The following is a 23,826-nucleotide window of genomic DNA, read 5'->3' as shown; positions in this document are numbered from 1 at the left end:
TGTCTGCTCTTTACTTTGCACGGAACTAAAAAAATAAATAAAATAAAAAAAAATTTACGACATAATATATTAAAATTAAAAAGTTATTAAAATAAGAGAAAAAAAATTCCCACCATTTCTCTCCAATTAAACAAACCACATAAAAGGAAATTTATTCTTTTTTTGGTTTCTTTAACTTCGTGTGTATATTCTATCCATTTACTTATATTTTCTCTTCATTTTTCACTAGCCACTTAATTTGGGAAAAAACAAATAATAACAACTCCTTTTTTTTTATATATATTTTTTGTCGTTTCTCTTTTCCCAAATTCCAACTGATTTATTTGTCCATATTATATGAACAATGTACAGCTCATAAAAACACTTTTTTCCCTCTCTCTTTTGCTTATATTATACGACACTACAAAAAATTAAATAAATACCCACAAAACTCTATAATAATAAGCTCCAACTTCCCTTTTAAATTTTTTTTTAAAAAATGGTGAATTTTCTTCTGGAAATTTTTATATTTTGCTATGTTCTTGTATTAGTTTCTGGATTTTCAGAAAAGCTCGAAACATTGCCGTTTCATGAAGGATATTCACAACTTTTTGGTCATGATAATCTTATGGTCCTTCAAGATGAAAAATCAGTTCATATCTCTCTAGATGAAAGAACAGGTTCATATTTTATTTTATTTTTCACTTGTTTGACACTATTTATGTTCGGGGCGGAGCCAGGAGTTGAAGTTTATGAGTTAGTCATCGAATTCATAACTCGGTTTAGTTACTGAATTCTATATTTAATGTATTTTTGATTTTTTTTTATTGTTTAAAGTTCAAGATGGATGTTTGATTTTTTTTTCATATTTGCCCTTTCATTTATTGAAGTTTTATATTTTCTACGAGATAAATTACATAACTTATAAAGTTATATTTATGATTTCACCAAGGGCAATAGTGGAAATTATGGTTTAAATGATGTTCTTGAATGTTTTTCTTAAAATGTGTGTATTGCTTCACAAATTCAGTTAATATGGAATAGAACTTTTTATATTGAGGGATATATTGATGTATATTTAAGATCACATGTTTTAAAATTGTTCTAGTTTTACATGATTGTTACGATATATTTAAGATTATAAATTTTAAAATATTATGTCGAGTCAAAATATGTCAAACAAATTGAAACAGATGAGTAGTACTACTAGTTATTTTATTTTGAGGGAATTTATTTCTTTGGAAATTAATAGATTAATTTGCAGGAGCTGGATTTGTATCACAAGACTTGTACCTTCTTGGCTTGTTCAGTGCTTCTATTAAATTACCAGAAGATTACACTGCTGGAGTGGTTGTTGCATTTTATGTAAGTTGAAAACAAATAATTTATTTATGTATATTTTCGCTGAATATGTTTAACTGACCCTTCAATCAATGTATAACGATAGACTATAAGTTTTGATAAAGGAGGAGGGTTATAGTAATTTCACAACCAAATAAAAATAGTTAAAATAATTATAATAAGATGATATATATAGCTAATCTTAATTAGTTTAAGATTATGGCTTAATTAATTTATATGGTAGTTCACGTATATTCTATCTTCTTCAAATCTCAGGCCCTACTTGTGTATTACACTGAATATGTTATTGTTGTTAAAAATTTTTGTTACTATTGACAGATGTCAAATGGAGACATGTTTGAGAAGAATCATGATGAAATTGACTTTGAGTTCTTGGGAAATATTAGAGCAAAAAATTGGAGAATTCAAACTAATATTTATGGAAATGGTAGCACAAATGTTGGTAGAGAAGAAAGATATGGACTTTGGTTTGATCCAACTGAAGATTTTCATACATACACAATTCTTTGGACTGACAGCCACATCATGTAAGTACCTAATTCAACCTCCCCTTTTAAAAGAAAACAGTGTCGGGCCAGCTTTCACACACCGTCAGTCTGTCATTAATCATGAAATACATGTTATCTCCCACCAATATAAGTACTTCGGATAAGTTTGCCCAAAACTTAAGTGGATGAGGGAAATTTACCTAACATCTTTAGTATCTATATTAAGATTGAAATCGAAGTCTCTTGTAACCTTTTTTTAGTTCATTGACCACTAGACCAGACCGTTTATTGCTTTTCTTGATTTTGGTTAAGTGCTTTGCAGGAAATGATTTGTCCTGTTTTTTGGGCTTGTTTTATGCTATTTGTTATGATGAAAAATATAGTAATTTCCTAATAGATGTGTCTTGTTCTTTATTTAGTGTTAGTGACAGATGTAGCTTCGTAGCTACACGTTCAACTGAATCCAGTATTTTCAACACAATATACATGTGGAAAAAATAAATTAACAAATAAACATTATAATCTGAACTCGTAATTTCAAAAGTACAATAAGGTCATTACTAAGAACCTTAAAGACAGAATATATCATATTCAAATTCTCGATTCGCCTCCATGCAAGTGTCATCCCTTGTTCAAGTGGTACTAAAGCTAGAGTTTTCTTCCTTTTTGTATGATCAACTTAAACTCTAACCTTATACATCTTATTAAAATGACATATCACCCTCTTAATATGTACGTAGAGGTCAAGTCTGTGTACACTCTATCCTCCCCAGACCTCATTATGTGGGACTACACTGGGTATGTCGTTGTTATCCAACAATTGATTATATTTTGTTTGTTTTTGTGCATTTTTTTGCAGCTTTTATGTAGATAATGTACCTATAAGAGAGATCAAGAGGACACAAGCAATGGGTGGGGACTTCCCTTCTAAGCCAATGTCTTTATATGCTACAATATGGGATGGTTCTAGTTGGGCTACCAATGGGGGAAAATACAAAGTCAATTACAAATATGCCCCTTACGTCACCAAGTTCTCCGATTTCGTCCTCCACGGATGTGCAGTTGATCCAATTGAATTGTCTCCCAAATGTGACATTGTCCAGGATTCTGCATCCATTCCAACTGAAATATCCCCTGATCAAAGACGAAAAATGGAGAGGTTTCGAAAAAAGCACTTGCAATATTCATACTGCTATGACCGGACACGATACAATGTCCCTCTATCTGAATGTGTAATTGATCCTAAGGAAGCTAATCGTCTCCGAGGATTTGACCCCGTGACCTTTGGTGGTGTCCATCGTCATAACAACAAACGACACCACCAGAGGCAATCGAGGAGGGAAGATACGTCCGCGAAATAAAAAAGAAGGATATTGTAGTTTCTTGTTGATATTTTGTGTCCAGATTGATTGAGGATATGGTGATTTTTCACACTGAATAGAGAATACAAAGAGAAAAGAGAGGTAAATGGGATTTTAGTATTTACTACTATTTAGTGTACTATTATATATTTTTCATGAATCATGATGGGGTATGTATGTATATATATTTCTAGCTTGTTTTGTTGATGTTTAGTACTATTTGGGATTCTATTATTTATTCAATTTGGTGATGATTTTTTTGTGAACTTCGGTTAATTACATACCGTTAGATGTTACATATTTACAACATTGTTGCATTTGTAGAGGAGGCAGGGGTCTTCAATTTCCAAATGAGTAAAATGTTAGGAATATTTCTATTGTCTAAGTTGCTTGGTATTATAAAAAATGTTGCCGCATCTGTATTGGATCCTTAAAAAATACATTATTTTTGGAGGTTGAAGGAGGGTAAAATAGAAAGAATAGAATCATGTATACATTAATTTTGAGAAATAACAAATATTAAGGATTATTTATTTTTAAGAAGAGTAACATATAAATAGGAACATGGAAAGTATAAACAAAAGGAATGTGAATGTAAAAAAAAAGCAAATACCAATCGTCTTTCCTCGTAAAGTAACGATCATAGATGATGAACACTATTTAAACACAATATTTTTTCTTTTAAATTTTCTTACTCAAAAGTTACTACACATGACATTAATGATGGTTATCATAAATATTTTAAAATTTAATTATACATAATATATTTCTTATAAATATTATTACACAATAGTTAATAAAAAATAAAATATAACATAAAAATTAATTTAAGAGGAAATCAATAGTAACAAACAACTTTATGACCTATGAAGTCAAAATTCCGGTAAGGATTCGAAACATAAAAGGTAAACACAAAAAAAAAAAAAAAAAAAAAAAAAAAAAATTCAACTATCTAAAGAAAATATTCTAATTATATATAAATAACTAAAAAATTTCAGTACCCCTTAATCCTTTCTAGCTCTATTCTCGGGGGAGAGAGAGAGAGAGAAGACGGGGGACGGGTATAAACTGAAGAAACTTTTAGGAAACTTTTAGCTCCAAATTTTTCAATTTTGCTTTCTGAGAATAGATTTGGGAGATTTCCAGGAAAAGGTGTTTAATTTCATGGCATATCAAATGCAAAATGGCTGCTAGGGACTTGTTGTTTTGAAAATTCCAAACTGGGTTTTCCAGGTAAACAAGTTTTTGACAAGAATTTCTTGAATTATTTTGAGGGGAAATATGGTTAGTTATAAGGGTAAAGAAAAAATTGTTTTTGATGATCAGAATGAGGAAAACAACATATTGGTAGATAGGAATTTTCTTCAGTTAAATGAGTATAAAGGGAATTCCTCTAAAAGGGTAGCTGAAAATGAGGAGATTCAGGCAGAAATTACAGAAAAGATATCAAAAGATGGAATCTTTGATCTTTCCTCTAAAAGGGTAGCTGAGAATGAGGAGATTCAGGCAGAAATTAGAGAAAAGAAGCTAAAGGATGGAATATTTGATCTTTCTTTATCTTGCCCTAGCATTAGTAGGAGTTTACAATCAGTGGAACCATCAAATAACAACACAAGGATTGGGTATTTCAGGAATGGGTCCTTGTCGTCGTGTTATTCCCATCCGTTTTCCCATAACCTTAGCTACTCACTTACCCTGAGTTCAAAAGAGGATAGTGAGTATTCCAGGGAGGGAGTTAACTGGTCGGTTTTTAGCAAGTTTAGGCCAGTTGAAGTAAGGGATTGTACATTGCCAGGTCATCCTGGTGGAAGTAATTTAGCTTTAAGTTGTAGACTGCAGGTCAGTAAGGATAATGATGTTGATAGGATCAGTAGCTCGGATAGCAATTCGTATTTCTCATTCGAGTTTCCTGCAAAACCAACAGGTGATTCGAGAGTTAGAGGGAGTATGGAAGTAGGAGGATTACTCCAATTTTCTCGGCCTGAGAGAATCCTTGCGGAGATAGTTTCAGAGTCTGTTCCTCTTATGGCTCATTTTGTGCAGGAGCTTCCTGACAAAATGGTTGAATCAACAAAGGATTACTTGAGAAGCCTAATTGCAATTCCTGAGAAGAAAGACCTTTTGGTCAGCCTTCAGAATATGCTTCATCGGAGATCTGATCTTACTGTTGAGACTCTCTTAGAGTGTAATACGACTCAACTACAAATTTTTGTTGCCATAAAAACGGGTCATAGAAGTTTCTTATCTTTGGAAAATCACCTTCAAGTTACTGAATTGATTGAGATTTTTTCACTTGAAAGGTGTCGGAACATACGATGCAAAAGTGTGTTACCTGCTGATGATTGTAAATGCAAAATTTGTTCGAGAAACAACGGATTCTGCTCTGTATGCATGTGTATAGTATGTTCTAACTTCGATTATGCCACTAATACTTGTCGTTGGGTAGGCTGTGACCGATGTTCACACTGGTGTCATGCTGTTTGCGCTGTTCAGAGAAATCTTATAAAGCCAGGTCCAAGTATCAATGGGCCATCTGGAACAACTGAAATGCAACTTCACTGTCTTGGTTGTGGTCATTCTAGTGAAATGTTTGGATTTGTTAGAGACGCATACATGCATTGTTCAAAGGACTGGGGTGAGGAAACTCTAATAGAAGAGCTTGATTATGTTCGAAAAATTTTCAATGGGAGTGAAGATTTTAAAGGCAAGGAGTTGCATGCTATAACTTATGGGTTGCGTAACAGGCTTGAGAAAAAGATGATCTCTCCTTCAGACGCCTGCGATTTCATCTTTCATTTTTTTAAATGTGAGTATCAAACCAAACCTTATCCTTTGCAATTTCTGTTGAATTTGGATTGGTATGAATGGGAAATGGAAGAGTTCAAAATGGTGGGAAATGAAACTTATTTGGCCTTACAGATAATTGAACGTATCTCTACATTAAAGCTTAACTATCACTCTGTCTCTCTCTATGTATTTTTTTTAGTTTTTCCTTTTATATGGTTGTGCATTGCGTCTGTAGTTTAGAATTTATGTGATTAAGTATGTCTAGTCTTTATAAATTATAGCGATTGATCATATACGTAAATAAGCTTAATTTAATAAGGCATTAGCTGTGACAATAGAGGTCTGCTTCTTGAAATGAAAAAGAAATTAAAATTTTGATTGTTACCCTTGGGAAAGGAAGAGTGCTGCTGGCATTTGTAATAAGAAGAATGATGATCATTGAGTTGTTCTAATCAGAGAAGTATTTGAAGTGGAATTTGTTTAGAGCCAACAAACTTAACTTTTTAACTGCAAAGACGAAATAATTATGGAATGACAGAAACCTTAGTTTTCCTCCTCTTTTTGTTTGTTTCAAAAGTTATTTCTATATACGAAAGCTAAAAACCGAGGCACCGAAGATGACATTTTTTGAGATTTTCAGCGACTAAAATGCACGGTTTTCCTTTTAGAAGGCAGATGATAAGTTCCTTGTGCAGTATGAAGAGTTAGCTTTTGAATATACAGATTGGTGATCAACAAGAACATTATCACTCCAACAACAACAACATACCCAGTGAAATCCTACGAAGTGGGTTCTGGGGAGGGTAGAGTGTGCGTAGACCTTATTACTACCTCATGGAGGTAGAGAGGTTGTTTCCGAAAGACCCTCGGCTCAAGTGCATCAAATCCAGTATAACATTATCGCTCCAAGTGTACAAAACAGAAATGTCATTGTACTGCTACAGTGCTACTTATAACTTCAAAAATGGTTTCATTAAAAGGTTTCGAATCATTTACCTTACGATATTAATTTTGAGTAAGACAAAAACCAATTGTAGTATATGTTAAAGCTACATAGCTATGTTATTTTCTAATTTGCAGTGTGTTGCATTTTCAGTTTACGGCTTATCCCAGTGTTATACCATTTGACATTTATCAATTACTATATGAGATCCAAAATGAGCCACTGATTGCTAACCTTCATGTCTCTGTGGCACATTTCCACTAATCCTGATTTTCTGTTATTAACAGACACGGATGGTTTGTCACAGTTTCTTTTATCCAGTTTTCCTGCATCCATCCCTCTGGCTGATGAATTTCCTTCAACATAATGAGCTCTTCAAATGGAAGAAAAGGTAGATTACTGCTGATCATCATCAAAATGATGCCAAGGAGCCCTCTTAAGTCTAATAGAATGATCGAGGATGAATTGTTCAACCATAAAAGAAAGATGAACTCTTCAGGGGAAAGAAAACATATGATAGTTTGTAAAGCATTGTGAGGATCCCTCTTAAGTTTGATTTTCTAATTAATTTAACTTTTATTTTTGTGATCCCCAATTCTTAGCTCTAATGAGGATATTTTTTTTGTCAAACGCTAGCATTGTTGTTGTGGTAGTATTTCTCATGTAGATTCTTGTCCTTTGATTTCTTTTACTATATACAATCTCTTGTACTTCGACTGTTGCATTATTTTGTTGTAGTTACTATTCCTTTTTTCAGAATGATTTGTCATGCTTCCTTTAGTAACTGATTTGATATGCTTTTCCTTGAGCCGAGGGCCTATTGAAAACAACCTCTACCTCCCAAGGGAGGGGTAAGGTTTGTGTATACTCTACCCTCCCCAGACCTCACTTGTGGGATTACACGGGGTATGTTGTTGTTGCTAGCATTGTGGTTGTGATAATTCTAGCTACTTTTTCCCTCATTGAAGACATTAAGATTTGAATTTGATGCTTTTGTTCATGTTCATTGCCAATGACTTCTAAAAGGGGAAATAGCCTGCTGTTTTTCCTTCCTTATTAACTATCAAAGTCCCAACCTGCATTCTGTCGAACTGTTATGCTGGCCCCTACCGAGATGTCTTGGAAGGGCAGCATAAAGCAAGGTGATTACTTTCCTCCAGGCACTTGCAATGTCATCATCCAGTTTTTTTCACTGTGAGTATCAAACTAAACCTTATTCTTTGTAATTTCAACTGTTAGATTCGGTATTTTTCGTCCTTACAGATAACGGGAGCATATCTCTGCGGTAAATCTTAACTCTCTCTGCATTTGTTGGTTTCTTTCTTTCATCTTATTCCTTTTATATGTGTCCACTCTGCGCGCTACACAGTTCTTAGTTGTTGATTTTTGGAAATTGTGATGGAAATGATGGATAGAGAAGCTCTTCAAACTAATCATTTTATTAGTAGACATTTCATTCTCTAGTACAGACAATAGGTCATTAAAATAGACCATATCTGCTAGTACAAAATAGTATAAGTGAGATAGAAACCAGCCTAGCTAGTAAGTAAACTTTACATAAAGCTATAATTAGCATTTGTGAACTCCTCGATCGATCGATCAATTGATCATCAGATACTGCAGGAATAGTCAACAGCCTCTCCAATTGCCAGTGGCATTCCATCTTGCAAGCAATCAATGGGAGGTATCGTTAACGTTTGCTGAATTCCATAAGCGTTCCAGCAGAAAGGATCTTCCATGAGCTCGCCTTCATGTGGTAAGAGTTCAACTTCAGACATTGTAATATTAGTGCAGGCTACAGTGTCACTGCAGGCAAAGTGTATGGGGGCACTCCTCACATCGTAGGTGCCCTTGATGTTCCGGTACGAGATGTCGCCCACGCTTACAGCCGACGTCTCGTTCCGACAGCCTTTTGAGAGGCAATAGTATTGGTCTATGATGATGCAGTTGCGCACATTTTCCATTTGAATTGTGTCAAATGATAGTCCTGTTACTGATCCTGAACCTCCTTGCCATGTCTTGATCCGGACTCCGTTGTCCGAATCTCGAATAATGGCATTGCGGACCGTTATGTTCGACACACATGCCTGGCTATTGTGCACCCCTAGGCTCCCAATACTGCACACACAACAACATACTCAATGTAATTCCACAAGTGTTGTATGAGAAGGGTGGTGTGTACACAGCCTTACCCCTACCTTGTGAAGGTAGCGAGGTTGTTTTTGAGAAACGAAAATTAATCGGATTTCAAAGTCGGTACAGAACATCAGATGAAAAATATTTGATTTACTCTAAAATAGGTTGACATGATTAATTAAGAAGATTATAATACAAAAAGACAGATCTTGTCCTTATTACACTAATTAGGAAAATAAAGATTCAGCTTTTTGTATGTTTTATTTATTTATTTATTTATACTTTATATTATAAGTTTATATTATAAAAATTGAGTATTTAGAAAGAAAAAAAATAGAAACATAAAGTACCTGATCCCGTGACTAGGCCCACATGTGACTGCTTCAATCTCAACATTTGAACAGCCAGGCCCAATTGATATGCAATCATCCCCTGACACAATCATACATTACATTATTATTATTCGTTTCGTCCACTGTTTGACTCAACACAAAATTTAAGAAAAAACGAATCATATCGTTAACGTTAAAGGTTCATTTTGTACCATTAGCTATGACGGAGTTGTAGATTCCTACAGACTTGGTGTCCTCGATATGAATTCCATCGGTGTTTGGGCTAAGCTTAGGCGAAGAAATTGATAATTGGTCTATCAGTACTCCTTCGCATCCATCGAATTTCATGTGGAACATAGGACTATTTTGTATTCTTAAACCTCGCACCGTCAAATTTGAGCTCATGAAAAATCTTATCATCTGTTAAAAATATATATTTTTTTTTAAAAGAGTCATTACATGATAACTAAAATAATTGAATTTTGATGGTTGAAGGTAACTTACAGAAGGGCTGTCACATGGTCCAGGTAAAGTTGAGCCATTAGGTCCCTGAAATTTGACAAAAAGAAATTGTACTGATTACCATACATATATTCACGAGAATTGTCTGACTTTATGCTTATTGATATGAGTATATTTGTTCGAGTTTAAGTTTTGTACACTGATCATAGTATAAAAAATTATTTACATAAACCGATCAATTAAAAGATAATTGTAAGTAAAACTATTTAGTAGTAACATTTATTCTTAATCTTTAATAAATGATATTCTAATTTAGTTGGTTAAAAGACAATTGCAGTACATAAACACTATTTATTACTAACTTTGATAGTTAATCTCTAATAAATGACATTTTAATTTAGTAAGTTAAAAAACACCATTTAATAACTTGATTATTAATCTCTAATAAATGATATTTTCACTGTCTCAATTAATGCAGTATATTTTATCGGATACAAAAAATAAGTTACGACTTAAAACAAGTCATAAATATTTCTGCTACGATAAATAAATAATTTAAAATTCAATTATTTCTAAATCTGAAAATAGAATTAGACCAAAAATGAAACTATACATCAGATAAATCCTATTTCTAAACAAATAATTCAATTAGAAAATAGAGATAGAAACAGATAGAAGGGCACTCACGAGACTCTTTAAAACAACAACATCAACAGCGTAATTTCATAGGCGGGGTTTAAAAAGAATAAAGACAGATATGCAGACCTTATTCTTATCTTAAATGAATATAAAGATTGTTTCCCTAACACCCTCGTTCCAACGAAACGATATAAAAGACGGAATAGCACTAAGCAGAAACAACAACAAAATAATAGGATAACCGAAACCAAAAAACAATAAAGTGACTTACCCTGTGAGGTTTGCAAGGGAGTTCCCACCATTTTTCACCATTACCTTCAATAGTACCAGTACCAGTAAAAGTCATATTATCAAGTTTATAAAACACAATCCATTGCCTTTTACTATCTTTTTTAGGCCAACAATCTGGTCCTTCTGGTGTCATTAACACCCCATTTACCTATTTCACAAAAAAATTAACCAAACACAATTCAAAACAAAATATTTGTCGTATAAATTGAAACAGATAGAAGAACTATGTATGTATATTCTTACGCGAAATTCGAGTCCCGGCTTGCAAGGACCATAGAAAATAGTAGAAGTGATCATAAAAATACGGTCCGCGGGAGCCAATAGCACCGCGGATTCAACTTGACACGCGGCTTTCCAAGCCGCGATGAACGCTTCGGTGTCATCCGTGGAGCCGTCCCCGACGGCTCCATATTCCATGACATCGAAAATGCAGTCCTCTTCCGGGTTCAATGCGGGGCCCCCTCCGTAACTCGGATCGGACGGGACAACATTACTAGTAGGAGAAGAAACTGGTGATACTGGTGGTGATACTGGTGATGGTGATGGTTCGTTTACGCTACCTTCGATAGGACTAGGAGCATTATTAACTTTTTTGCTCTTTGTTTTCTTGGAAATGTGATGTCTTGCATCAACATTGATAGAATTACTCGTAATAATAATAATAAGACATAGTAAAAGAAATATTTTCTCCATTGAAGGAAAAAATAACTAAAATTTGTTTAAAAAAACTTTAATGTTGTTGTACTACTTTGTGTGTGTGTGTGTGTTTTTTTATGTGGCAAGAGACATATGAAGATGAGGCTGTAAATTTATACTGAAAAAGGTAGGGGACACGTGTCGAGTATAGGTTGATTAATACATTGTTGTCTACAAGAATATTAACTGTTGAGAAAATTTAATTTTAAAATAATGTGAGACAATGCCAGGTCATACATGTGAGAGGCTCTTTTACTGTTTAACGTTTGAACTTGTGGGTCCCACTTACACCACTATTATTTTGCCACGTATCACTTTTCTATTCTTGAGTTCGAAACTCGAAATCCATAAATAAACAGAAGAATAAATAACAACTCTATTTTTCCGATTCAGTTAAGTCATAAAATAAGTAGTACTCTAACATAGGTAATTTTACTTTTTGATCAATGTATTTCTCAAATATTTATGAATAAATTTTGTAGAATATATGTATTTTCCAAAGAAACTAGAACGTATAAATTAAATGTAATGAAACTTATGGATTCACATTTGAAAATCAAAATTCTTATTAAGTGTATTGTTTCAAAATTAATTGAAATTTTGTTTAATTTTAAACATAAATGTATCTTGTAAAAGAACCTAAAACGTATTACTAAATGTAATGAAACTTATGAGTTTACCTTTATTTAATCTAAATTTTTTTTATCGAATGTATTAATTGTTTCAAAATTAATTGAAGCATTTGTTCCATATATAAGATTAATATATCCTTTATTTAATTTATGTGACATTTTATTTTAGTCGGTCTAAAAAATAATGACATTTTTTTTATATTAATAGCTATTCAATTTTAAATTTCTCCTTTTATTCTTAATGAGACAATTTATAGCTATATATATATATACACAATTTTATGAAAAAATGGTTGATTCTAACACTTAACCAGATTTCATAGCCACAGATTAACTCAAAGAATATCTCTGTTACTCCGACTGCTATATCTTGGTGTTATCAGGCCATGAAAATGAACTATAGAAGAAAACAAGACGAGGCGCAATCACAATTTAAAGTTTATGAATTCGGAGTTTATAGTCTTTTAAAATTAAAGCTATTAAAATATTAAATTAATAATTTTTTACTTGTTCAATCAGGAGGAGTAGATCTAGGAAAGGGGTAAGCACTGGTGAAATAAAAAAATTCACTAAGGGTGTTCAAGAATTAATAAATACATACAAAAAAGCAACGTATAACTTATATACTTTATATAATTTTTCGATAAAGAATTTTCAACTGACCACCCATCATTGTATGCGGCTAAACCACCCTAGAGTGTTCACGCGGCCGAACCTCCTCGGCTAAAGATTAAACTATATACATAAGGTATTTTATTTTATATATGTTTAGTGTATATATAAATATATACAAATTTCGAATCCCTTGAACACAGGATTGCAGATGCTCTTAGCAGTTTAGGGGTTTCAAAATTAATTTTAAGGTTCCAAATTCAAATCTCATATACTATATTTTCAATTTTTTGAACTTAGTGAAAATTCTATCATAACTATTAAATTCGATCGAACTCGTAATGAAGGGTAGGTTTATCTCTCATCTTAATTAAAAAGTGAACATGATTTGGATGTAAAGAAAAGTGGGAAAAAATAGGTCTCGTGACTCTATATTGTTGTGTAGTGTCTTGTGGCCATGGAAGTAGGAAGCATATATTAGGTGGACGACAAAATAAATAAGCAATTCACGGGTGCATAAACTAAATATAATCTAACACTTATTTGTGTTTTTGTGTCACACAACCGACACACTTATATTATTTCATTAATATTTTCAAAATAATATTTTACGATACAAGAGATCACTAAGAAATCGTATAATGAATATATATAACATGGTTTACGAGTTCATAATTGATATATCGATCACATTGATATTATGTTTTAATTTTGACCTAAGTCATATTTTGTTCCTCTCCTTTGCAAGATAAAACATATACTATTATAACCATACTTTAAAACTCGATATATCTATATATGATCCTTGTCGCTATGTATTGGCTTTGAAGTATGTGTTTGATACTATACTATCAACCTTGAACTAATTAAGGTTGATAGCTAGTGTTTTCCGATTATTAATTAATGATGTTGTTCTTAAAGTATTTTTCTCAAAATAATTTAGGGTCATTATTAGTTTCAATTTAGGGTCACAATCGAATCACGATATTCTTGTTATGATTCTAAAACAGATAAATTAATTTCATAATTTGTATTGTTATTTGACTATAAGACAGATCTAAATTTCTTTTTCAAGTACATTCAAACAATAGGACACAAACAATTACATGCCAAAAGTAATTGAATTTAATAATAACATATAGTCAAATAAATAGAGTATTATATAACAAAAATTTACGGATTTATTCACAACCACACAATAATTAGTTCATCGAAACCCTAAGAATAGAAATATTAGCCTACAAAGTACAAACATCCTACACAACAAAATCAGTCTATAGAAGAAGAAAACATTAAGAAGAAAGCTCTTTTAACTTTTGTCTGTTTTACGATTTAACATTTTTATAATTTTGATTCTTCAATTCGATGTTCGATGTTTTTGAATAACTACTTTTGGGCCTTTTAGCCATCCTTACTTCTTCCAAGCTCTATTGCTCCAGCCCAAATTTAAATGCCCAGCCCAATTGTCCAAACTTTTGTTTAAAACTATTTCTTTCTCATGACTGAGAAATCATTACCAATTAGTATTGGAAAAAGGCCTACAGGAATCTCGTTGAATTAAGGAGAAGAATAAACTTAGTTGAAATAGATTTATAATATAATTTTAATTAATATGAAAGAATACATCAAATAAATTTAGAAACTTAATACAATCGATGTAGGAAATATATATATTATGAAAACTAATAACAAAATTTAATGTAATTTTGTCAACAATTAACATCGAGATACATATTATATTTTTACACCCATAGAATAAGATAATAATAATTCTTTATATATACGTAAACACAAATTAAATAGAGGTACAAATTCACATCCATTACAACTAAATCAAGTCAATATTAGGTCATTTGATACCCTAATTGAAAGTGAGTGCCTTATATCTATGAAGGTTCACTCACCCAATTACAATATTTCTTTCTTTTTTCTTCCAAAAAAATATTCATAATCCTATTTTTTGGGTGCAGTGCATCAATAAATATACTCCTATATAATAGTTCATAAATCACATAAAAAATGTAGGTCACATTAAGTAAGCTCAGCGCAACAAACTTGATTGAGAAGATGTTGATAGAGAGATACATCATCGTTCTTTCCTATTGCATTTAAAATTTCTATTTTTACTAATATTTCATGAAAATTTGTTTATGGATTTGCAACAAAATTTTCTTTTTCTACATCTTTAATTTGCTTCTATGAACTTAGGAGCACTCGCCGCCATGGCCCAAAGTGAATGAACAACATCTCTATTACAATGTTATTTGCATTATGACAGTGAATAGAAAGATGATGAGAGGGGACAACTTTGTCACGGACCTTTCTTTAATTCTTTTAAGAAGTCTTTTCCTTTTAGATAATGAACCAAATATTGACAAAAATAAACAAACAAACAAACATGTGCAACATGTTTTGCTTTTATCATAAACAAAAAATGATAAGAAGCATGTTTGAGATTAATTTTTTACCTAAGTATAGGAGAACACTCTTTTAGCTATTAAACAGAAGTACACCTAACTCTAGGTCCTTTTAATTTTTTAAAAAATATTTGATATTCCGAAAGAAATAATTGTTTACTATTCCAAACGACTTAGGTTAAAATTTTGAGGAAAACTATTTGGACCATGAGTTTTATTTGGTATTAATTTTATGGAAAATGGTTAAAATTGGCTCTGAATTATGCGAAATAGATCACTTATATTCTCCATTACATTTTGAGATAAAAAAAATACTCCGCCGTTATTCTAAGAGACCATAAATACTCTCAAGAGTTTAACAACCCAAATGTTTAGTGATATGGCAAGTCATGTGGACTAATCCCTCCAACACCTAAGCGTTGTCGAATAGGATTTTCATTAAATTAAGGTTTGGGTTATAACTAGGGTCAGAGTTAATGACCTCATAATTTAATGGGAATCCTAGTAGACAACACTTAAGGTGGAGGGATTAGTCCCATGTGACTTATCACATCACTAAAATTTAGGTTGTTAACTTTTTAGGATATTTGTGCTCTCTTGAGATAACGGCAAATGCATTTTTTATCCTAAAATATAACGAAGGATATAAATAATCTATTTCACACCGTTTAGAGATAATTTTGACCCTTTTTTGTTAATTTTATAAAACTTAAAGAAAATTAGTTGTTTTTAAACAAAACTTATGTTTTAATTTTTGAAATATTTTTAATATTAACACCCAACGTAAAAGTTAAAAACAAGCATATAGGTAACGGATGCGAAAGTGTCCTTAAATGTCAAAGATACGTACAATCAAAAGGTAAACAAGGAAGACGACGATGATGATAATAACATACTCAGTGTAATCTTATAAATTAAGGTTTGAAAAGGGTAGTGTGTACACATATTCCTACCTTGAAGGTTGAGAAATTATATTATTGATAGACTTCCGGCTCAAGAAAAAATAATTCAAAGTGTAATACGATAAAAAGAAATAACGGAAGTGAAAAAATTATGGCAAAAATACTAAAGTCATGGCCAAATACTATGAAGGGATGACAAATATTCAGTTTGAACAATAACTACAATAAAATAATATGATAGCCGAAGTGTAAAAAATAGCAAATACTAACATAAATTGAAGAATCCCACAGGAGTAATGAGGACTACTAGTATGGAAGGATAAGCGAGATAACACTCTACTATCTATTTACCTTCTATCCTAATCAGTGTCCTCCACAACCTCCTATTTCTGGGCACATCCTCGATAAGCTGAGATGCATTATCATGTTATGTTTAATCACCTCTTTCAATACTTATTCAACCTACCTCCACCTTTGATGAAATCACCCACAACCAACCTCTCACACATCCACACTAGCAATGCGTGCATCTTATCTGCACATATATAGACAAGCCATATTAGTCTCGCTTCATACATTTTGTCCTTCATTAAAGCCACTTTTACCTTATTTCAGATATCTTTATCTCAATATTTTTTTCTAGAAAAATATGTTTCTATTTATTTTACTCTATCATATACATTATTTCTCTGTTTCATTATAAATGTATTTATTATTGTTATTTATTATTAATCTTGTCTTGATGAATTTCAATAGGAATTGCATGAATTTAATAATTTAGTATATTACAAGGCATAATTGGTGATTAATCAGAGGAAAAGTTGTTTTAAATTATTTTTATGAATAATTGTTGAAACTTAATATTTACAACAGTTATATATATTTTAGTAAATTTCATAGTTATTATTAGTATAAACTATAAATTAAATACGCAATACAATCAACCAAACAATAGATATGTTATTAAATCGAAATCACTATTACGTAATGCATATGCACAAAATAATATATAATATAGTTCAAAAAATATTTTATGAAATTATATTAACAACCATTTAAGTGAGGTGTTAGTAATAAAACAGAAGAAATCTTTATAGGATTATTTTTTTCTATTTCAAATTATAAATGGTTATGTCAAATCATTTTCTCCATCTAGAATGGATGATGTTAACTAGATAAAAAAAAAATACACTTGATTTCTTCATGTTAGATGAGGTAAATGACAACTTAATGACACATATGCAGACAAATATTTCTATATTTCACATGTATAGAGTGAATAAGTGATTGTTATATATGTTTGTGAATATATAATTATTTTTTTTTGCTTGATGTTTGGAACCCGCATTAGAGCCTTGACTAAATTCAGATCGCGCATTGCAGGATTCATTTGAGGGTGGAGCTATCAACATGATTTTCTCCATACCCAAGGCTTGAACCCGAGACCTTTGATTAAGGATGAAGCAGTCCTACCATTGTACCACAACTACTACTTCTATAAACGAATCTATTATTGGCAAGATGTCAAAATTAAACTATCAAAGGATGTGGTGTATTGAATGAAGTTGTTCTTCCCTTAACTACAGGTTTTGAGTTCGAGTCTTGATATGAAAATTTTTTGATAGAAAGCGCTTCCCCCCGAATGGGGTCCTATGCAACACAAATTTAAATATAGTCAAACTCCAATACGAATAACGAACAACAAATGAGAAACCAAAAAATTAAACTACCAAAAAGTCAATGAATACCTTACATATTTACTCTTAAGGACTAATTAGCCTACCCTTTTTAGTTTGAAAGATATACTAAAAATCTTTTCTCACCGAATTTATGATTTGAAGTTAATGAATTTTAATACCTCAAGTTAAAAATGTATTAATAGTTAAATTTTTGCATTCATTTATTCAATATATAAATTCTTATTACATATATATTTTTAGACAAAAACTACTAAGTTCCCGTGAATTCATGTGTCATATTGTAGATCCGCCCCGCCTGCACAAATTCAAACTAGACGCTCCTAAATTTGATATCATTTGACAAAATTGTACTCTATTTAAATGGCAAAGTTAGGTTGGGACAATTTTGTAGAGAGGGAATTATCAAATATATAGAACAAAATATCAGTAAGACACTTCAATCCAAAACTAGTTGATGTCATTTGTATGAGTCAATTATTCAAATTATTTATAGTTTTCGAATATCCCTTTTCTATTTTGGCATAGTGTTTTATTGATATTTTCTTCTTCTTCATCTTTTTTTTTTTTTTGAAAAAATGAGAGTATATCAATTTTTTAGGTTTCATATTCTTGTTTATTTATTAAAATTTTAAGCTATAAAGAATATAAGAATGAAATATCGTTATTAAATTAAGAGAATAGTTATCACCTATTATCAAAAAAATTCTTTCATAATATGTTCATCAATTTGTTCTATTTGTACTAAACATAATTGACTTATCAAAATCTTATCCATTACTAAAAAATAATACAATAAAGATATTCAATAACACCAACAAAATTGCAAAATCAAATCGAATCAAATCAAACCACAAACATTCTATTTCGCTTTTCCATCATCAATACCTATTTAATTATTATAAAAGTATAATTTAAGGAAAAAGAAAAATGGAGCCATCCTATTTCAGAATATTCTTCCTCCCTCAAAACCCTAAACCCACTCCCAAGTCCAATTCACATTGTAGACTAGACTCTAGAGTCACTAGACAAGCAGACTTCTTTGTATTAGATTAGTCGAACTAATTAGTCGATTAAACGAGTCTTATATGATGCGAATTCAATTAACTGAGCTTAGTCGAGAGAATACTTTTCTTTTATGTGTGTCTTATATGTAGGACATCACAAAGAACACAAATTACCACGTAGAATGCGTCTGTCTAGTACATGTTTTAGTATCAGCTTACACATACTTAAAATTGAAGAACATAAATGTTAGTTGAGGTCAAGTTAAATGACATATTTATGTATTATGCCTAAATCATAATACAGAAACGTGTCATTTAACTTGACCTCAGCTGATACGTCCTTCAATTTTGGATATACACAAACAAATACATAAACTTTTATAAAATTGGGCAAGTAGCCGTACGCATCTTACATAACATAAAATAAATAAATTCTAGTGTATCTCACGCGAATTACCATGTAAAACGCCTGTTTCTACTTATTCAATTTTATATAAATTTAATTATCTACTTTGCACACCTAAAAACAAGCTAAAGGATAACGTGTCGTACTTTAAAACGTGCTCTCTTAAATGGATCTTATATGATATAAATTAGATTAATCAGGTTTAGTCCAGACTCAATACAACACTTTCCTCTTAAGTAGACCTTATATGATACAAATTGAATTAGTCGGACTTATTTGAGAAATAACTTCTCTTTAACATAGAGCTTATTCGATACAAATTGAATCATCAAATTTAATTGGATCTTAATAAAATAAGAAAGTATAATATATAAATATATTTTTTAATTTAATTTTATCCGATAATTAAGTTCTTTAACTTTAAATATTCATAAATAAACACTTAAATTTAAATAAAATAAAATAAGTAAACTTACCATATAACATTTTTTATATATATTATGTCACGTAGAATACGTGTCTAGTAGTCAAAAGATGTGAAACAAAACAAAAAGGAAGTGTGGAATTCGTTGAGTGAGAGAGAGCGAGTCAAAAACAGAAAGCCACAAAGAAACCACCATTTTTAGGACCAGAAATACGCGTGCTCAATAAGCCAAAATTCTTCTTCTTCATCATCTTCAACCTTTTCTAGATCTTCACACACAGTCACACAGTGACCTTCTTCAGATCTCACACATTCCCATATTTTCTTTTCTGGGTTGTGACCAAGAATTCAAACTTTTCACATTTATTTTGCCTTTTTTCAACAACCCCATTTCTTTTTTCTCCAGATCTGATGAAAATGAGCTGATTTTTGATGCCCCTTTAGTTTAATATACTAGAATATTTATTTATATTAGTAGATAGTAACATTTTCTGATTGATTTTTTTTCTTCACTAAGTGATCAAGAAATGCAATCGGGAAATGCTGCGGTGGCGGTGCCGGAGAAAATGAACGGCAATGGAGTAGGAGGAGAGGCGGTGGCGGTGGCACTGCCGCGACAGCATCAGCATCAACAGCAATGGTTTCATCCCCAGCAAGTGGATGAGAGGGACGGGTTTATATCGTGGTTAAGAGGGGAATTTGCAGCATCAAATGCTATAATTGATGCGTTGTGTCATCATCTTAGGTTAGTAGGGGAGCCTGGTGAGTATGATGGAGTGATTGGGTGTGTACAACAAAGGAGGGCTAATTGGAATAGTGTGCTCCATATGCAGCAGTACCATTCAGTGGCTGAGGTGATCTATTCATTACACCAGGTGGAATGGATGAAGCAGCAAAAGGGTTTTGATGGAGGGGTTAAGAAGGTGGAAAAGAGGAATGGGTCTAGAGGAGGAGGAGGGGGTTGGAAAAGTGAGGGATTGAAAGATGGAAAAGAGAGTCAGGGTCAGAATTTTTCTTTGGATGCTCACAGTAAAACCAATGGGGTTGAAAAGATTGATGTTGTAGAAGTGAAGCAAGGGGAGAAGAAAGGTGAGACGTCCGAATGGCGTATTTTCCTTTTTTGCCTTTACTGGATATGGTATATGTACTTTGTGTTTATAAGGAAATTATTTGGAATTTATTGATTGAAGGATATGGGATTCTATAGGCCTGTTAGTGATTACTATCTTGCAATTGATTATCTATTTAGAAAATTGTTGAATTTTAGAATCTTAGTTCCTTTCCATTTATTGGTTAGGAGACAAGACAATGCTATTATTAATAATTTAGCTAATTGGTAATCATGGGTTGTAGAGATTTGGATATATCACCATTTAATGATAATGATGTTTGTTAATTTCCCTTAATTAGAGTGTAATCTAATTTGTTAAATCTACTTAGTGATGGAGTATATTAATTGATGGAAAGAGATCGAGTGCCACTTGTTTCCAATCCAAAATTGCTACTTTCGAATAAGTGAAATCATCACTATGAATTTGGACATTTAGGACTATTTTGGTAAGACGGATAAGGGATAGGTAATCCTGGGATTAATTTGAGGATGAGTATCCAATGTTTGGTTGGGATAAAATTGAGGTTTAAGTTATCCCGGGGTTGTAGTGTTATGTTTATTCCACATTGAGGGTGGGATAACAATTCTAGGATAACTTCTTCCCCAACCTAACGAGCCCTTAGTGACTTCCACATGGTAACTATCTACACAAAGAGGTAGTAGTTTTTGTCCTTTCAGTTGCTTCCTGGTTTAGAAGTGTTTGCTGTGCTAGTTTACTGTTCACATTGGCTTAGTTTAATTGACCGTTACAAGGGTATCACTAACCAGCTGTATGGTTGAGTGGAGCACATCTAAATGTTAAACTAGAAGAAGGCATTGCTTTCATTGATGTGTGCTAGCGATTGAGATTTGAGAGTGAGTGAGAGAAGTTCTAATGCTAGAGATTTTATTGTCATTGTAAGTAAATGGGAGAAGGAGCGAGAGAAATTAGGATGATGTGAATCTTCATATTAGCAACTTTGGAGTTTTGCATTTTGTGGTATGGATTTTGATGCTAGAGTTTTGCATTTTTTGGTATGCAATTTGCCTGCAATAATGCAATTGGACACTGGAAAGAGGATTTTAGTTTTGCATTTTGTGGTATGGATTTTAATCTAGTCTTGCAGATTATTCTGCCAAGATAATTAGGATGATGTGAATCTTGATATTAGTAACTTTGATTGAGGCAAAGCTAATGAATTCCTGTAATTGTCTTCATATGATTGTGCTTAGTGCTTACCAAACCTCATCTACTTTGTTTATGCGGTGTCACACTTGGGGTGTGAAGCATGCTGTCTCTTCCTTCATATTTCAATAATAACTCCAGGCCTCAAATTACTTGAATGTGCTTCAAAATGAAAAAATATTTTTGGCATATCCTATACATATTTATTTTTTGTATCCAAGCTGAATGCTTCAGTTTGCCATTGGTACCTAAAGATCATGCTTACTCAGATTGTTTGTGGGGATACCACTTGATCATGTGAAGGATATTATTCTGAACTTGGAAGAAAGTTATCCCTCTGACTTGATGCGGGCGGACTTTTCTCTTGGGTTTTGTACATTGCATAACTTTCTTTACTGTTACATCATCACAAACCAATGGGAGAATCAGATTGAAGTACAGCCATATGAACCAAAATTTGTTCACCGTTTTAAATGCAGATTTTTTATGTTTTCATGTAGCTTTTCTTATGTGTTGTAACCTAGAAAGTGATTTTCGCTCTTGTGCATTTTCAATGGAACAGAATTGGCTGCAAACCCAGAAGCAAATAGCTCAGTGAAGAGTTCAGTTTGCACAGAAGCTGGCGACTCACAAGGTGAAGTAGACAAAACTGATGATAAACGTGATTCAAACTCTGAAGGTATGTAGTTTATTTTTCTGATTTAGATCCTACTTTCTATTTGTTTGTAGAGCAACATTTTTTAGAGATGCATTGTGTTTTGGAATGTTCTAATAAACCATTTTACTTGTCCACCAAAGAGAAAAACGAGAAAAGAAAGTAAGACTGGATTAATTAGCCATATCAACCAATTCCATCAAGGGAATTATGTTTTCTACTTGTTTTAGTTTGTATTTGTGGAAATTGATTGTGATGGGTGTGAGATGATATAGTAGTGCTTATGCTTTACTCATTTATCTAAGCTAACTACATTCCTTAGACAGTAATATTTTGCATGTTTACTTTATAAGGGTCTTCTAATGTGGAGAGCGAATCCCATTCCATCCAAGTACCAACTGAGAAGCAGAATGTTGTACCAAAAACTTTTGTTGCTACAGAGATATACGATGGAAAACCGGTAATGTTAAAATTTACAGCTTCCTGTTTTTCAACTTCAGAACAAATGTACAGCAGTGCATTTTGTGAAGTCTAGGACATTACGATTTTTGTATTCTTGGTGTAATCTGAAGGATGTGTATAATGTAAATACTTTTATTGACCTTTGCACCTCCCTGCATAATTAAGGGAGCCAAAGTTCTTTTTACTGTTCATATTAGCACCTTCTTGGTGCAATTTGTGAAATTCATCTGACATAGTTACTTGGCTCAAGATGCGAAGTTATTTGTTCATAGGCTAAGAATCAGCGGTTTCCTCTGTAGGTTAATGTTGTTGATGGCATGAAACTTTACGAGGAATTGCTTAGCAGTTCAGAAGTGTCAAAACTGCTTACTTTGGTAAATGATTTGAGAGCTGCTGGTAGAAGAGGACAGCTTCCTGGTAAGTTGTTTATTCTGTGTTTGGAGTGTGGCACTTGTCAAAAAACCTTGATTTGGACGAGAAAAAAAGTTTGTGAATGCCAAACATGGAAAAAAACAAACCAGTCTCACTTATTCTATGTAGAGCAATGTGTGGCTGTTCCGGTGAATGATCTGAAACATCCTTGGGTGGTAGCTTCTTTCTACACTTCATTTTGTTTTGATGTTTTGGGATTGTCGGGTGGGGGATGGGTTGGATTGGAGATGAGAAAAAAGTTTGTGAGTTGGCAAACATGGGAAAAAACAAACCAGTCTCACTTATTCTATGATTCTATCTAGAGCATCTTGTGGCTGTTTCCGTGAATGATCTGAAACGTCTTCCTTGAGTGCTAGCTTCTTTCTATGCTTCATTTTGTTTTAGGATTTTGTGTGTGTGTGGGGGGGGGGGGGGGGTTGGGGCCCCAA

The 23,826-nt window shown here is 32.4% G+C and overlaps 4 protein-coding genes across 4 annotated transcripts in view; 3 read left to right on the top strand and 1 right to left on the bottom strand.

The window, feature by feature from the left end:
• The first annotated feature begins 440 nt into the window (after positions 1 to 440).
• Positions 441 to 3,456, top strand: LOC102601287 (probable xyloglucan endotransglucosylase/hydrolase protein 27). The gene is made up of 4 exons (XM_006354983.2): positions 441 to 659; positions 1,244 to 1,344; positions 1,660 to 1,868; positions 2,689 to 3,456. The coding sequence occupies exons 1-4, from the start codon at positions 479 to 481 to the stop codon at positions 3,188 to 3,190; spliced, it is 993 nt and encodes a 330-aa protein (XP_006355045.1). The 5' UTR covers positions 441 to 478; the 3' UTR covers positions 3,191 to 3,456.
• Positions 3,457 to 4,213: 757 nt separating this feature from the next.
• LOC102600714 (protein OBERON 3) lies at positions 4,214 to 7,644 on the top strand. Its single transcript, XM_006354981.2, has 2 exons — positions 4,214 to 5,996; positions 7,208 to 7,644. Exons 1-2 carry the CDS (start codon positions 4,472 to 4,474, stop codon positions 7,285 to 7,287), a joined length of 1,605 nt encoding a protein of 534 aa, XP_006355043.1. The 5' UTR covers positions 4,214 to 4,471; the 3' UTR covers positions 7,288 to 7,644.
• A 697-nt stretch (positions 7,645 to 8,341) lies between these two features.
• Positions 8,342 to 11,493, bottom strand: LOC102589249 (polygalacturonase At1g48100). The gene is made up of 6 exons (XM_006355025.2): positions 11,024 to 11,493; positions 10,761 to 10,928; positions 9,893 to 9,937; positions 9,601 to 9,808; positions 9,407 to 9,488; positions 8,342 to 9,038 (listed from the first exon to the last, which is right to left on the bottom strand). Exons 1-6 carry the CDS (start codon positions 11,471 to 11,473, stop codon positions 8,531 to 8,533), a joined length of 1,461 nt encoding a protein of 486 aa, XP_006355087.2. The 5' UTR covers positions 11,474 to 11,493; the 3' UTR covers positions 8,342 to 8,530.
• An 8,218-nt stretch (positions 11,494 to 19,711) lies between these two features.
• Positions 19,712 to 23,826, top strand: part of LOC102600383 (uncharacterized) — a 7,538-nt gene continuing 3,423 nt past the window's right edge. The window contains exons 1-4 of the mRNA XM_006354980.2: positions 19,712 to 20,662; positions 22,412 to 22,528; positions 22,858 to 22,964; positions 23,266 to 23,383. Coding sequence (XP_006355042.1) covers positions 20,101 to 20,662; positions 22,412 to 22,528; positions 22,858 to 22,964; positions 23,266 to 23,383 — 904 coding nt within the window. The 5' untranslated portion in view covers positions 19,712 to 20,100. The remainder of the gene's footprint in view (positions 20,663 to 22,411; positions 22,529 to 22,857; positions 22,965 to 23,265; positions 23,384 to 23,826) is intronic.

Source organism: Solanum tuberosum, unplaced genomic scaffold (genome assembly GCF_000226075.1).
Source record: "Solanum tuberosum cultivar DM 1-3 516 R44 unplaced genomic scaffold, SolTub_3.0 scf00189, whole genome shotgun sequence".
Taxonomy (NCBI): Eukaryota; Viridiplantae; Streptophyta; class Magnoliopsida; order Solanales; family Solanaceae; genus Solanum; species Solanum tuberosum.
This window is presented reverse-complemented; position numbering and strand designations above follow the sequence as displayed.

Excerpts from the sequence above, each read along its gene's own strand:
- LOC102589249 (XM_006355025.2), bottom strand. The coding sequence starts at position 11,473 with ATGGAGAAAATATTTCTTTTACTATGTCTTATTATTATTATTACGAGT. Across the intron at positions 10,929-11,023 it reads AGCCGGGACTCGAATTTCGC|GTAAATGGGGTGTTAATGAC; the intron begins GTAAGAATATAC and ends TTTGTGAAATAG. Across the intron at positions 9,489-9,600 it reads CAACTCCGTCATAGCTAATG|GGGATGATTGCATATCAATT; the intron begins GTACAAAATGAA and ends TGATTGTGTCAG.
- LOC102600714 (XM_006354981.2), top strand. The coding sequence starts at position 4,472 with ATGGTTAGTTATAAGGGTAAAGAAAAAATTGTTTTTGATGATCAGAAT. Across the intron at positions 5,997-7,207 it reads CATCTTTCATTTTTTTAAAT|ACACGGATGGTTTGTCACAG; the intron begins GTGAGTATCAAA and ends TGTTATTAACAG.
- LOC102601287 (XM_006354983.2), top strand. The coding sequence starts at position 479 with ATGGTGAATTTTCTTCTGGAAATTTTTATATTTTGCTATGTTCTTGTA. Across the intron at positions 660-1,243 it reads CTCTCTAGATGAAAGAACAG|GAGCTGGATTTGTATCACAA; the intron begins GTTCATATTTTA and ends ATTAATTTGCAG. Across the intron at positions 1,345-1,659 it reads GAGTGGTTGTTGCATTTTAT|ATGTCAAATGGAGACATGTT; the intron begins GTAAGTTGAAAA and ends TACTATTGACAG.